Here is a 17,050-nt window from a genome sequence, read left to right on the forward strand (position 1 = left end):
TCTTACCATCAGGTTTCCCAACAAGAATCCTATGAACTCCTCTTTCCTCTCCCATTCGTGCCACTTGGCCTGCCCACCTAAGTCTTCTTGATTTAATTATTCTAATAATATCTGGACATGAATACAAATTATGTAGTTCTAAATTATGTAACCTTCTCCACTCACCTGTCTTCTCATCCCTTTTAGGTCCAAAGATTTTCCTAAGGATCTTATTTTCAAATACTCTCGATTTGTGTTCCTCTTTCAATGTAAGGGACCAAGTTTCACATCCATATAATACTACAGGCAAAATTACTGTTTTGTATATTTTAACTTTTACTTTCTTAGATATTAAACGAGAAGACAAAAGTTTATGAAGAGAGAAGTAACATGCATTTCCTGAATTAAGCCTACTTTTTATTTCCTCTTTAATATAATTTTCATTTGTTAATATTACTCCTAAGTGTTTGAATTTGGAGACTGGTTCAAACGAGTTGCTATCAATAATTAGACTTTTATTATTACCTAACACTTGGTTTCGGCCTGTAAGCATATATTTAGTTTTCTCTTTGTTAACTTCCAAACCTATCTCTTTAGCAGTTTTGAAAAATATTTTAGCATTATTCTTAATTGTATTCACATCATCCCCAGTAAGTCTACATCATCTGCATATGCTAACAACTGAGTCACACCATTTAATTTTAGTCCTTCTTTAGTTTCTTTTACCTTCCTAACAGCATATTCTAAGGCAAAATTAAAGAGCAATGGAGATAATGCATCTCCTTGTTTTAACCCATCATGAATTGTAAATTTGTCAGACATATTAATACCCACACGAATTTTACTTTCTGTTTCACTGGTGCATACTTTTATCATACTAACAAGCTTCTTAGGTATTCCAAACTCTACTAATATGTTATATAATTTATCTCTTTTTCACCGAATCATATGCTTTTTTGAAATCAATGAATAGCTGATGGACATTTTGATTATATTCCCACTTTTTTTCAAGTGTCTGTCTGATGTGAAAAAATTGATCTGTAGTTGATCTGTTACGTTTAAATCCACATTGATAATCACCTATAATTTCATTAGCATATGGGGTTAGTCTTGTTAAAAGAATGTTAGATAATATTTTATATGTTGTTGAGAGTAGAGAAATTCCACGGTAATTATTGCAGTTCATTTTATCACCCTTTTTAAACACAGGAACAATTATGGATTCTTTCCACTGTTGAGGGATTTCTTCTTTATTCCATATTAAACAAATTAATTTATGAATTTGACATATTAATGAATTTCAACCATATTTAATTAACTCAGCTGGTATTAAATCAATGCCAGGTGCTTTGTTATTCTTTAGCCTTTTAATAGCATCCTTAACTTCAATCAAGTTAGGTTCTGGAACTAAAGGTTCTGCTGTGTGGACTTCATTTACTTCTGATTTATCTCCTATATGTACATTTAAAAGGTCATTAAAGTAGTTCTTCCATCTATTTAGAATATCGTTTGGGTCAGCTAGAAAATCACCGTCTTTATCTTTTATCAAGTTTACTTTAGGTTGCCACCCCTTTCTAAACTCATTTACACTTTTATATAAATCTCTGATATTTTTATTTTTGCTGCTTGTTTCAATTTCGTTAATTTTGCTTTTCAAGTAATCTCTTTATTTACTTCTAAACGTGCGGTTAACTTCTCGCTTTATTCTATTATAATTGTTTAGATTTGTATCATCAGAGTTATTTAACCACCTAAGTCTAGCCTGATTCTTATTTCTATTAGATTATGACATTCATTATCAAACCATGGCTTACTTTTTCTCGGTTTATGGTATCCTATACTTTCTTTAGCTGCTGATTCAATTGCATTACGTATGTGCTCCCAATTCTTATTTACGTCTGTTTCATTTATATTTTCATCATCATTTAAATCCTGCAAAACATCAAATCTATTTGACAGTTTAATTTGGTAATCTTTCTTAATTCTTTCATCAGTAAACTTTCCTGTATCAAATTTTAGAACTTTTAGATTTTGTTGCTTATGATTTATCACTGAGAGTCTTTCTCTTAATTTAGTAATTACTAAATAATGGTCACTGGCACAGTCAGCACCTCTATGTGTACGAACATCAATTATACTAGTATGCCTTATCTTATCAATGAGAATATGATCTATCTGATTATGAGTTTTACCATCTGGAGAAGACCAGGTATTTTTATGGATATCTTTTGTTTAAAAGTGGTACTTTTCACAATTAAATTCTTTGAGGTAATCAATCTTATACCATTACTCATATCATTACTTAATTCATGAACACTTTCTTTACCAATCGTGGGTTTAAATGTATCTTCTTTGCCAATCTGTGCATTACAGTCACCTAACAGAATTTTCATATCATACTGAGAAAATTTATCAAAGAACTGTTCTAACTCTGTATAAAAATCATCTTTAGTATTATTATCTTTATCTTCCGTTGGTGCATGTATGTTTATTAAAATAATTTTACACCACCTACCCTGTAAAACTGCATATGATATCCTATCATTAATAAATTCTACTGTTTTAAGAGCCGAGATAATTCTATTATTTATGAAAAAGCCTGTCCCAAAATTATGATTTTCAGTACCACCATAGAAAAAAGTATAATTTTTAGTTTTACAATTCCCTTCTCCTGGCCACCTAACTTCCTGGACAGCTACTACATCTAATTTATACTTAACTATCTCATTAACTGTACACTGAAATGCCCCAGGCCGGTAAAGGCTCAGAACATTCCAGGTGCCTAATTTAATATTCTTAATCCTTAGTCCAGGGACCTCCCAAAGTAGTCCCCACCCGGAGATCCGAACGGGTGACTATTTTACCTCCGGAATATTTTACCTTGGGAACATCCATGGCCTTATATTGCTGTTTCTTGACATTTTTTTTTTACAGTGCAGAGTTGTCAGCTTTACGCCTAACCTCCAATATGAATGGAGGAACTACTATACAAGACAAACACAAACACATTAGACAGCACAATTACTACACAAGACACACACAAACACATCACAACTATAACACAATATAAACACAAACACACCACAACTACTACACAATATAAACATAAACAAACTACCCACCACGACTACTACACAAGACAAACACAAACAAATTATACAGCACAACTACTATGCAAGACAAAACAAAATTAATGTTAACCTCATGAGCCAATTTAACACATCGGTCAAACCATACAATACCATAGCCGAATAAACAATCACTGTAACGTACGTTACCAAGATCAGTCTGTTCAAGGTAGTTGTTTACAGTTCAATGTAGTCAGAAGCGTTCCCAGAATTTTAAATAGAAGAGCTCTGAACCTCGAGTCAAATTTTTATCCTATATCTTAAAAAAACATTAAAATTGCTGATCAATAACATACTATAAACGTAACGTTTCCACCTTTTAACAAAGTCTTCTTGAGTCAAAGATCAAACAAAAAAAACAACTAAAATTTTAATTTGTATCTTTGACTGAAGAAGGCCCTGTTAGAGGGTGGAAACGTTACGTTCATAGTGTGTTATTATATAATGAAGATAATATAGATAAAGCGTTGGTTAATACTTTAGGTGATTTAAGTACTATTAACTGCTTCGTATTAATTATTGCGCCTGAAATAAAAAATACATCTAAAGCTTTTTTTTAAGCCTCAACATTATTAGTATTGTATTAAACGTGAAAACAAGGCTTAATAGTATCCCTATACCTTATTTTACGTCGCTTTTCTGACACTTTGTCTGATCGTATCGATGTACGTATATGGAGTTGCTGAAGGGGGAATGCGTAATATAACGCTCATGTTAGGATTCGAACTCGGAATTTCCTATTTTTTCTTAATAGTTATGGTCCAATCATTTCGGCGGCTGCAAATACCTCAGGCCCTACATTATGTAGTCAAATCTAATCTTGATATGTATAACCCAACCAAGCTCTATTCCATTGAACAATGTGTGCTTCTTTTCTGTGAATAAAGATTCGACACTCTTCATACATCAGTAAGCTATGTTAAACTATTTTGTATCCGTTCAATTCATATTTTTCTTCTCTTCTCTTCCTTCTACTTATTCCATAATCTCTTGTGTCTTCGCATTTACGGAATATCCAATCTGGAGCTGGTTCTTCTTACTTCGTTGCATTTCTTCATTTGTTCCTGTATTCTGCCGTTGTTTACATCTATTGATAACGCCAACTTAAAATACATTTGGGGGACAAGGTTGATATGAGCAATATTTCATATTTATAAATACTTATATATTCAGTATCTACTCTTGAGGAATTTTTATGGGGCAAAATGTGCCTTACCCTGTCCACTAAAGTCGCCGTCTACGATCTATTTCTTTGCATCTCTTGCAGTTCAAAATATAAACGTGTATGTTTGCTGCAAGTTCGCTCTTAAGTAAGCCACTTCTGCTTCATTGTCCTCGTTTCGGTAGAGTTTAAGGGGGAGAGGGACAATTTCCCCTAGGTCCTTCTCTCTTCGGCAGCTGCCGATAAATGTTGCCAGTTTCGCTCTTTTGGAGCCATATCTGGCTCTTTCGTGCACTCGTTTAACTGTGAACTATGGCACACGCCCTCTGCCCCACTATGATGCCATCACTGGCTCCGGTTTACATAGACAACTTCTGTCATAAGTATACATTTTGCATGTGACGTGATATTGTTATATTGGCTGCATCGCCCCACCCCATCTTACATCCCCAGGTACTTTTCTTTATAGCACCTTGGCTGACGTGAAGAGGACGTAATATTGTTATCCGGGAATACTTTATTTTCGATTTCATACAACCATCGCTGCATTATTGAGATTGGTGATGCCGCCGGATCTAGACGGTGAAAACTAAGAATAAATTGCCATCACTTTCAAGCTAACGGCATTAACAGTGCCCTCCTCCCCACCCACAGCCCCACTCATTTGACACCTAAAATTACCCCTGGAGGCACTTTATCCAGTTTCGTATATCTAGCTTCTTGAAAGTTTTTACTCAGTTTACGGTGAAATTTAGCTATTTTATGTGCATCAGGTTTGCCAACACTGCCAGGATGGCCGTAGGAGGCAAGGAGAAATACATTTCTCTTATGGAAGTATTATTTTATTTGTTCTCTTGGGAATATCAAACTTCCGATGGCATAGAAAAATATATCAACGGAAAAAGGACAGACTGAAGTAGTAATTGACAGACGGAAATGTCGAAACTTCCATTTGATTAGCCATAACTTTAAGTTGAAGTTGATTCCCCATAAGGAATACATGGGTTTCTGAAAATTCGTATTCATTTTTCAAACATCGTATCTAGCTTAATAATCAACTTTAAAAAACACTTTCACTTGCAACATGTGGAGAAATTCATACTCTATTGAACGCCAGATTTATCCCTCAGTAGCACTGCCCATTCGGACGATATTGAAATAAATGCACAACTGGTGCAAAATTGTCCCTCATCCCCTTAAGTTCTAGTATGGATTTTAAGTCCACTTTATGCACAGAGAAGCTAATCGGGACTGTACCTTCAGATTAAAGTGAGATGAGGACCACTATGTACCTAAATCGCCTGAGTACCCGGGACCCTTCGATTGCAAGGCGACAACGTTATCTATACGGGGAGGCTACACTTTTCAGTAACACTACCTTTTAAGTGGCGGACGTGTGGCCAAAATATGTTAAAAAAAATAAGACGTGGGTTACTGGTATCACATTTAATCAACTTCTACGGAAATTAATATCAATATGAAACGGAAAATGTGGATTAATAACAGATGACATGTTCAGACTTTGATTTCAGTAATTCGTTTAAACCAAACATCTGCAAATGGCGGAATATTCTATATAAATTGTACTTTCATAAAACTGTAAACTGTATTTATTAGACAATAGTTATTTCCTCAGTCAACTGCAATTCAGTACGAGAAAGAAATTGAAAGAGACATTCTACTGTAACTAATAAATGTAACATCCGTGTGGGATTTCAGTGGTTGTTCAAGCTGAAATTCCTCCTTAGGTTTAATGAAGTTTTATTTCCTCCGCTGGAAGTTTGAGTCTCCTCGCAGACGGCACTAATACTGATAGAGTGCTCGAGCGTACGCAGGTCCCCACGCAGCAATTAATACCACTTCTGTACCGGATCTTGGTGAACTGTTGCATTTGTGCGTGGAATATTAACAGCCAAGGGAGTCCTGAGCTTGTTTCGTTGTCCGAGGGAGCCTACTTGTCAAAGTCTTTCCTCCCGTCACTCGCAACTTGTAATACGACTTCGTTCGCGTGAACATCCGTGGTGAAGATTGTTTGTAGTTTTCACATTAAATGTTCTGGCAGCTTTGCTTTTTTGTCTTGCCGACCGCGTTGGTCATTTTTGGAGATGGTGGACGAACAACCCACTGTGGCTATTGTGCAGCGCATTTTTGTTCATTTTCTTATGAGCGAAGGGGTCTAACCTGCTCGCAGTTTGGACGTTAAACTATGAAGAAGTAAGGAGGTATGACTGCTGGCCGCGGTTTAGATAAGGGCGCAAATCTGTCGTGTGACAGAGCTGGAAGAGAACGCTCATATGCTACAGTAGTAAATGGTGTTTATATTCAACGTATAGAGAGTGTCATCTTGAGCGATTGGAAAGTAATTGTTAGTAAAATATTGGAAAGCATGATCAACCGAAAAGGGGTACCTCTTGCTGTAGAGTAATAAGGCAAAAACAATCACGTCCACAAAAGCATGGAAAAACTACAAATGTTGGGTTGCATACGCACTGCATCGAGAGGGAAATCTTCCACTGCCTTCGCAATAGAACGGTTCAGACTGGCAAAACTGGAATGTTTCTTTTTACAAGCCATGTCTTGAAACAGACCACAATTTGAAACCCAGAGGGTTTGATGTCTGGACTGCCAGATGGCCAATCGGAGGGGAAAATGAAGTCGGTCACATTCGTCTCAAGTCACTACTTCGTTCATTCAGCCTTATGAGCTGGTGCAGAATCATGCTGAAAGCTCCATTCCTAACCATGAAAAAGAGTGTTTCTGAGATCCTTGACCATTGTCTTCAGGGCTGTCTCCTGGTACACTTGGTGTTATGTTTTTACCCTTTCCCCATTATGAGCATTGCAGAAGATGGACGTTCAAGGAATTTCCTCCTCATTCTGTTTTCAGAGTGCTTAGCACAGTACGCTAGGGCTAGCGGTGCTGGGTTCGAATGCCAGCCTGGGCATGGGTGTTCCTTGTGAGTGTCCCTTCATGAATTCCATCATATCATCACTCATTACCATCTTCGCGAATAGGCAAAAGAGGCAGAAGTGCGAAGTAAGATAAACTAAATAAAACAACAACAATTACATTAGAATGCAAGATATACTCGCCACCTCACCCCCAAAAAACTCGGTGACGCAACAGCCCTTTGAGGACCTGAGTTTGTTGAGCGGCTTTTACTGGATTGCACGTGGTCAGCGCGTCGAGACAGGAGTTTCATGCCATCGCTTTCAAGCAGAAGCCCAATTGTTCTCCCGATGCTGGACCAACACCGAAATTTTAGATCTCTCACAGCTCGCACTTAAGTAGAGAGCGTTAATTATTTGGCTAAGCCTAATCAAATTTGCTTTACTGTGCTACTTATTCAAAATCCAAGGATGTGCCAGTCTGAACTTTTGTTGCTAGTTTTGTTGGGTTTTTATGTCACATTATGATCAGATACGTAAATCGGAATTAGACATATAATTTAAAGTGCAATTCGAACCACTGTGGAATGAGCCACTACGAGTGTTCGAACCTGGGTCCCATTGATTACTATAGAAAAAGTTTTAGGAATCGTGTGATGTGTATATATAAATGTGTATGTGTGTGTTGGCGCGCGCGCCTGTGTTTCTATCGTACTTGTACTTAAGTCGCCTCAGTGATCGATCGTGTTGAGGCTTTGGCACTCTATGCAGGAACTGAAGTGAACGTAGTGCGTAATCTGGCTTATTTTCCATCACGGCGCTGTGAAAAGAACATTTTAAAAAATGGTTATTGGCCCAGTGACAGCGTGCATGGATGGAGTTTCCAGCAATAACAGCAGAATGCCCCGGCTTTGTCTGTGACCCCGCGCAGAGCACAATTGTCAACAAAGGACCCATTATCCCAAGCGTTCGGCCAATTATTTGGAAATTGTATATTTTTTTTCTTCTTTTGCCGACGGTCGTCCGTTTGCTCGCCACCTCACGTCGAATGGCCATTTGCACGGTCCGCCGACAGCCAGTGTGGTCGCCTCGAAACATTCCACCATCGGAGCGAATGCTGGTACCTTTACACACGCGAGCACATTGACACAGAGACGTTAGTCCTCTCAAGCCTTCCCTTGTGCGTTCACGTGCGAAACATTTGGCGCTTGCAATAGCTTTGAAGGACCGTGCATAGCACCTCAACGCGTCGTATTTGTCGACGAAATACTTGTGCAAGCGCTTTGGGCAACGCAATGTGCCTCTCTTGTCTCTAATTTTACACTGGACGCAATCCTTATATGGATGCGTGTAATGCTACTGAAATATTGTTATCACCAGACCAATATTTAGCTCGTGTAAATTCCAGTAGTGAAAAGATTAGTTGTATGAATAGTATCGAGACGAAACCATACTTGGCAGTCTCGAGTTGTATCTCCCTCGTTCTCGATCTTGCGGTCCTCCGTGGTTAGCACACCGCTCTACGACAACAGACGTCTCAGGTTCGAGTCTCGGCCTGGGTATGGTGTTCTTTGTGAGTGTCCCTTCATCAATTTCATCATGTGATCATTCATCCTCATCTTCGCGATTAAACAAAAGTGGCAGAAATCCGAAGTAAAATAAACCAAATCAATCGTTCTCGAGCTTGACTTGATTGTAATCATCTTTCTCGTTTTTGTCTCAGCCCCAAAAGGTTCTCGTCCCCTATTTTTTCAAAGACTTTCTCTGTCACCGGCTCGTCTAGAATTTTGCTGTAGCTAAGATGCAGGATATTATCAAGAACGCTCCCTGCTGGAGTTTTAATCAGCCTAGAGGTACCATACCTCTACACATTCTTTCCACCTCTTTGTCAGAGGAAATTCTGAAACGCCTCTTTCGATACGGACTGCAACCAGCTATGGTGTCTTCCTACGATTGCTTGTAAACGTTTGCCGCGGAACTCCTTCTTGATAACCTTGCAGGTGCCAGGACAGGTGAGTAAGGCAGATGTGGCACTAGTAGAATGTGTTCCTCAGTCAGGAACTTGATGTTACGTGTAAAAAAGAAATTTGAATTGAGAATCCTTAGTAGTAGTTACATAATTAGATATAATATCAAGAGTAATGATGATGAAAAGTCGCAAGAAACAGGAGGTTACAGAAACCAGAAAAAAGAAGTATAAAAATAAAGAGACCTGGAGAAAGAGATCAGAAAGAGAGCACTCCATAATTGATTGAATCTGTCTTAGACAGAGAACACCAATATGAGCTTGTGATGACATGCATAAATTAGTAGGCGTTAAATCTGGCTCAGGTATGTAAATTGTTTTAATAAGATGGCGGCGCTTTAGTTATTAGGTTTACTAAGAGTACTTAAGCTGCTAATGACAATTGTGTGTCTACCTGATAGCGTAATTGTTAACATTGTTTACGAAGGGATACTTGGGTGTAGTAACGAGCAAATCAAACCAAATCATCCTCGGGATTTCTTTTTTCTGATGAAATATCAATGGTATAGTTTACTCCACTCAGATGCGTTGCGTAAGCGAATTACCATGGTTACTTCAGAGAAACTGAAACAGCACGTTGGTATCCTTTGAGACCCCAAACTTCCTCGTGTGGAGGGTTGCTATTCCTTTGTAAGAAACGTTTTCGGATTTATTTTCAATAAAATTACCCAGAATATATATAGATTTTCAGGAGAAAGTAATGATGTCAATTTTCAGCTCTCCTCAGAAAAATAAACTTGTTTTCTTCTTTGGCGCACTCTCACATCTCTTTCTTCCTAACGAATCGCGTTCGAAATTGCATTGCCAACCTCATAATAGAAAATATTAACACTGGGTTAAAAATTAACTTTTCCACTTGGACCATTCACGTGCTCGTTTTTATTTCTCATCACTTCAATATACGAGGGAGAATCAAGTGAAAACCTTTGTAGTTCGATAAAAATTATATGACAGACTCTATACAGGTCAAATTTACATCAGGGCCTCAAGTGAGCTTCACAACTACATTTTTGTCATTTTTAAAGATGGCGCCTCCTTCACACACTTGCACCAGTGAAGAGCATTGGTTTCTTTCCCCTGGAAGCCTAAAACTTATAGAAATTCTCTGCCAAATGAAAATGCAATATTTCTATGCATGATTGCCAAGCCAGCAAGTTTACGACAATGGCGTCAGTAGTTCGCAGGCAGATGGGTGGAAAGACCTTCACAATGGGTCATACGTGACTGCTCGTGCATCGCAAAGATTCTTCTTCCTGAGATATACAGGCGCTAACTCAGGACTTGAAAATATACGTGGATCAGTAATGGATATATACTAAAATGTAGAAACCTTGTGCAACGCTACATGCGGAAATCTACTAGACAAAGTACTAAAGCAAATTAAGGTTTTCACTTGACTGTCCCTCGTGTATATCTCAAGGAATTCTGTTATTATCTCTGCATATTGTAGCAAGTCGCTCTACTCCAACGCGAGAAACATGGATTGCATTCGCAGTTGCTCCAAACGTGCAGTCATTATAAACATAATTTGCATCCAAATGGGAAAGTGGAAGTGTCTTCCCGAAAAGGCAGGCGGAAATCTATTTCCCCTGTCTCTCCCGTTTCCTGTCAAAAGATCAGAATCTCCTGTTGTGCCTCCCAGACTGATAATACAGACTCTCGCAGAAGTCTCATCTAATTTTCCAAGTTGTAAACTGATTTGTTTCTCTTCTCTTCTTTATTTGATTTGCCTCCGCCTGTTGCAACAGTTCGTTGTTTCATCTCCTTTGAAGTGCTTTGAGAACTCGCTTCTACAGTTGCCAACTCACCCTTTGATCCACAACTCACAATAGACTGCAAATCAGCGTTTTCCATGTCCTTGGGGAACTTTTTTTTCCTACGAAATCTCGCATTATCCATCAACTTCTCAAACTGGAGAAAGCCGAATGGCTTGTTCTAGTCACGTGCGCGACGTCATCATCTGGAAGCGAGACAGCTGCCATGTTTGATTTATTTGGTGGAAGTAATGTTGGACCATTTTAGCAAATGTGGAATTTCAATGCAATTTTAAGAACTGCAACGATGTTTAAGTGAAGGGTGAGCGTAAGTAATATGGTCTATAAGTGTTGTGTGCTCAATTGTAGAGGAAATTATGATGAGAACAGTAAGACTAATGTTTAATATTGTCTTCCTTGTACAGCATTAAGATGATCGCCTCCAGATGATGACGTCAGGACTGAGCGCTGCGGCCTGATAACCTTAATTTTCAGGCTTTCACGAAAATATAAAAATGGTTCCGAAATTCTGAATCATGTACAGAAGTATGTAGTATGCTAAATAGTAGCAAAAAGATGGAATTACGGGCCACCAGACTTCGCTCATCGTAATGCATCTCGACAATATAGATGCTGAAGGAATTACAGTTCTTATGCACCCTCAGTCTTCAGCTATTAGTAATCATTAAAATTGACACATGTTTACTATTGCATAACTTTCAATCAAGCTACTCACGTTAAACTTCCGGCAGGAGCAGATATGCAATTAACACTTAAACTATAGGACCAGTCTCAGTTAACCTTTGTACATGAAATAACTTGTAATTAAAGTATGCTGCAGCTTCAAGCGACAGTTGCAGAAACTGAACAAAACCATGAAGCAAACAAACATGTCAATTAACAAGCAGCACACATGAGGCCAAGGAAACGTCACCTCACTACACAAAACAGCCAACATGAAGAATGCAATGCAAGTATGGTGAGATAGAGAGAGGCAGATAACAGAGAGAAGAGAGCGGAAATAGTTTGGCGAAGATAAAGTGATGGAAAATGTAAGGATAGAGATAGGGAATGAAACAACAGTTTTCAATTAATGTCGGCATGAAGTAGCTTGTAATGAGAGTAAGGGAAAAGAGGATAAGTCTGTCAAGAGAAAGCGACAGTGATGGCGAGAGACGTAAAATCTCGGAAGATGATGCGGAGTGGAGAAAGAGATAGGAAGATAGATAGGAAAAGAATTGAATAGGAAAGAGAGAAAGAGAGAGGCATAGAGCGACCACAAGGAAAAGAACCTTCGGCGAAAAGTCTCCGTGCAACTTACCTTTCTTCCGTTCAACTCGGACCATAAGGAAGCATGCTCCACTCTGCCCCTCCCCTCCACGCGGGAGAACGGTGCACAGGAGTCGCGAGTCTGCGCAAATATTTTTGCTTGCTGTTGGCCAACGCTTCAACCGCTGTCTATCAGTCGACCGGCAAGCAGCGAGAGGTAGCCCGCGGTGCTCTGTCATATTATACGGATTTTATTATGCATAGTCACAAAACATTTTGTTACTTACATCTCTGTATTTTCAACTATTGCATCAGGAAAAGAGCTTTGTTGTAACAGTTAATTTCTTTCTGATTAAGATGTTTGCTGCTCAGCTAAGGAAGGGTGATTTGAAAACCTTCAGTTGTATGGAAAATGAGTGCAGGGGTAAAACATTTCCAATTTTCGAGTTTTTTGCAACGCAACTAGATGATTTGCGCACGGAATTTGAAAGAAGATTTACGGAGTTCTTCCAGTTAGAAGACGCTGTAACTTTCATGGCCTTCCCATTTCAGGAAATGCAAACTGAATCTGTGGATGAACTATGTTCTCAAATATCGCAATTAGTGGAAGGAGGTCCCAGTAAAGTAGAAGAAGAAATAGTGAAGTTGCGCTGCAACATTTACTTGAAAGCAAGAGCAACTGATAGCAACTTATCAGAAATCTGGAAACTATTGTGTGAAGACTTCTATCCAAATATTCGCAAAGTGACGTTTTATTTGACTGCATGTTTCGGATCTACATATCTATGTGAGTCAGCGTTCTCTACAACGATTGTGATAAAATCAGAGGAATCGATTAACTAATGATCACTTGATTTCCTGCTTGAGAGTGGCAGTAACGTCATATGACTTGCAACAGGCCCGTACCCAGGGGGGACAAGGGGTCCATGAAATATTTTGATGCAACCCTACAAAAATAACATGGATAATTTTTAAGATTTTGCAAGAATTTAGATTTTCTTGTATAAATGAATGAGTTGTCTCTTGAAGAGAGGCAGACTCCAGAAGTCTGAGATCTACTATATTTAGTAATTTTAGTTTTATAAACATTTATCCGAACCTACTAAATGTTCCAATTTGGTCAGGACTGTTTTGACTTTTTTCGAACTGCAGTTTTGATGAGAAAATGTCATCTTTTTGTGGTTAATTCACATTCAGACATGTTCTTCATTATAAGGATAATTCCATAGCGTTGGTGGTCAAATTCAGGATACAAATTCTCATGGCGAAAGGGAGATCTACCACCTTCCCACCAATGATCTTGTTCTATTAAAATGTTTCCACCATTAAAATTTTCCAAGGGTAAGATTTTGTGTTATAACAACAAAGATAAGCAATTTGTTTGGACTTCAAACATACTTTACTAAGAATAACATCATAAACACTTACAAAGAAGGCATAACAAAGAATTATGTCTGCCTGTGTGTGAATGTGGCATACATATTTTGCTCGCTCGCTCTCTCTCTCTCTCTCTCTCTCTCTCTCTCTCTCTCTCTCTCTCTCTCTCTCTCTCTCTCTCTCTCTCTCTCCCTCCCTTTTGGTAACAGCATGAGGTAAAAACGTACTTCTACAGTCATAGATAAGATTTTAAAATTTTATCAAATTGGACTAGTAAGAAATGTAGCCGTAGCTGGGAAGGTGGTTGTGATTGTCACCCTAGGCCCCTGGACCATACGAGTGATCTGTTATTTCTCCTCCATTTCTCATCTCCTTTCGTCGGGAATAAAACATAGCACTTACATGTTAATTTAATAGGAAACTGCTGTCTTCTTAATGTTTCTCATTTTCTGTCCCTCCACCTAGTTATCTTTAATTTGCAATTGATTTTGCCGATGTGAACAATAACACACACTGCTTCAATGAAGATGGTATGGGATGCACAACCGACTGTATTTTTATTAGCCACACTTGTTGAATGCTAAGTTTTCTTTTCATCGGATTCAACGGAAAAGAATAAGTACATAAAATTTCTACAATGTCTAAGTAGGCCAGCTACATCGAGGCAGGCGGAGGGGGTGCAAATTCGGTGCAGGGGGGTGCGAAAATCATTCTCGCCCTTGGCGCTGAAATCTCTAGCTACAACTCTGATAAGGAAATATTTCCTTTCGAGAGACCATTAATAGATTTACACCATTATAGAAACATAACACAATAACAGTTTGAAAATTTAATTATCATTTTTAATAAAAAGCAATAATTAAATAATATCTAACACTTATTAAAACATTTCACCTATCTTCTAATTTCTTGACATTTTGAACCAGTCGTTCAAGGAATTCATTTGCTAGTTTATAAATGAAGCAAATTTATTTGTTTATATATGTCTATAAATATAAATATATATATTAATTAATGAATAACATACTATATACGCGTATAACCAAGGTTTCGGGCTTGACCCCCCCCTAAAAAAATCCTGGGTACGGGCCTGACTTGCAACATGATAAACTCATTGGCGGAATGCAGTGTCAAGTGTCTGGAAACAAGTGAACTGACTGCTGAAAAGTACAAAATAGTTGTGATTTTTTTTTACTGATGCCCAGCAACAAGTGAAATACTTTTGTTAAAATGAGTGTTTATGAAAGAATAAAATTGTAGTAATTATGTTTATGTAAAAAAATACCTTCTTATTAAAAGGATGAAAAAATGCTAATGATGAACTGGGGAGATTCGGCCTAAAACAGGTGCCAGGCCAACAGTACTGAAGCCAAAACTTATTTAATAAATAAATAAGTAAATAAAATACAATAATCAATGTCAATTTTATGGTATTGGCCCTTTGCTTCCCTTTTTAGGCTCTCGTTGTTAGGTCTAATAAGATAAGTAACCGCCAGTGATTCTTGAAATGTAAATTAGCCCTCAAACCAAAAAAGGTTGTCCACCGCTGCACTATAGGGTGATCATGAGAAAGCAGCGTTGGAGAGGTTTGGTTGACAAAGCCATGAGAAGAAAAAGAGAGGGGAGGAGCGGAAGACAAACAACATGAAGAAAGAGAAGGAGAGAGAAAGAAACAGAGACGGGGCAGTCAGGATAAAATGTCGAAGAGGAAGGGGAAAATAAGATAGTCAACGTAGTAGGAAGGAGAAAGAGATAAAGAAAGAGACACGAACACATAGAGAGAGAAACAGACAGCACACGGGGAAAAATGGAGAGAAGGACTCTCAGGATGGAGTAGTGATAATGCTGTAAGCTTGTAATCAAAGGTCTCGGGTTCGATCCCTAGTGAAGATATATTGCACAGTAGTTCGGACCTTACTTTGAACTGTATGTTCAGTCTCGATTAGCCTATCTGAGTGTACAATTAACACAAACTTTAATAACTTGAATATCCTTCGATATTAAATTATGTTTTTTCTACACGCCCTAGATAAAAGATCGTATGCTCAGCAACCACTTTTTCTGAAATGGCTCCCATTTGAAGAACTCCACTAATATTCTAAATTCTAAATATTATACCAGTTAGGACAATTTCCTTTTGTATTCCATTCACTGTTGTTTCGATCGGGGAAAATCAGGTCACCTTTCCAAAACAATTATTTATCTTGGTATGACATTTTGCAGAAGTTACAAAATGTTGATTCTTCTTCTTCTTACTATTCGGTCTCTTCTTCTTCTGCTATACTGGAATCGATCTGTGTTTATTATCCTGTTTCCATTTTAATAAAATTACTTGGAAAAATACATTTTTACGCATTTTGTAGTTCACAAACTTATTTATTTCACACTTTTCAACATAATGTTTATCACACGTTGGCAACTAGGACGAAATTAATTGAAAACATTGCTGGTATTAATAAAATATTTTCATTTAAACAATATTTCGTGTTAAAAATGGACTGATAGAATTACTTAAAACGCTTGGATGGCCACCCACTCACTCCCTTACCTTGAGTCGAAAACTCTACAGTTTTTGTGGACAATTGATATGCTAATATATAGGACGAAAATAATAAGAAATTAATTCTGTAGTGTAAAAAGTGAATGGTCTACTTTACTCTGCTAAAAGATACGAAAATTACCTCAAATTACATTATTCAACAAATGCAGTCACTACGTACTGATACAGTACCAACGAGACAAGTCTGTACAATAACCCTATTTACTTATGTATACATAATGATAAAAATTCGTTATACTTTAAATATTACTGTAACAAGCGCATTGAAAAGCTTATGTTTGAACATATAAAACTTACATTGACTGGTTTTTCACAAGCTGTTAGAGAATGTCACCACCAAAGAAAGCATACCAACTTCTACTGACGCTCTTCCTGGGCTCGTAGCATGAAGTGTTTATTTCTCTAGGGATGTGTAAGCATAATGTTGAAACTGAAATGAATTCTTTCCGTGTAGTCTGCCAGTTATAAGAGCGTAAATTAAAAACGACCCGAATTCCCCCATGACCCGATATTCCCCAGTCTACCCTATATAATAATTTCGTGTCACTATAAACCTATTCTTCTATTACTGATATCTGCGCAACATTGAACGCAACCCAACGACTCCTTAGCAGGAAATATAAATAGGGTTTAATCTTTTTTCAAGATATTCTTTTGCGCTTGCACTTTTCTGTATCGTAGTGGAACTAACCTTTATTTCTTTGCTTGCATTTTTCAGATTCAGACAGAATCAGACGCTCAAGTTTGGGGTACTTAGGGAAAGCCAAAATTAGGACGTTGAAGATGACAATAGTCATTGTTGTTGTGTTTGTTGTTTGTTGGACGCCGTACAACGTTATAAGCATTTGGTAAGTTGCATCATTTCATTGTATTCTGTTTACTTGTGCTAGTTCTAATTTCATACAAA

The 17,050-nt window shown here is 37.8% G+C and overlaps 1 protein-coding gene across 1 annotated transcript in view; it reads left to right on the forward strand.

Moving 5' to 3' along the window:
* Nucleotides 1-17,050, forward strand: part of LOC145986562 (adipokinetic hormone/corazonin-related peptide receptor variant I-like) — a 65,763-nt gene that overhangs the window by 23,678 nt on the left and 25,035 nt on the right. Inside the window, exon 4 of the mRNA XM_083120719.1 lies at nt 16,862-16,991. Coding sequence (XP_082976845.1) covers nt 16,862-16,991 — 130 coding nt within the window. The remainder of the gene's footprint in view (nt 1-16,861; nt 16,992-17,050) is intronic.

Source organism: Lepisma saccharinum, chromosome 1, assembly GCF_977018435.1.
Source record: "Lepisma saccharinum chromosome 1, izLepSacc3.1, whole genome shotgun sequence".
NCBI classification, from domain to species: Eukaryota; Metazoa; Arthropoda; class Insecta; order Zygentoma; family Lepismatidae; genus Lepisma; species Lepisma saccharinum.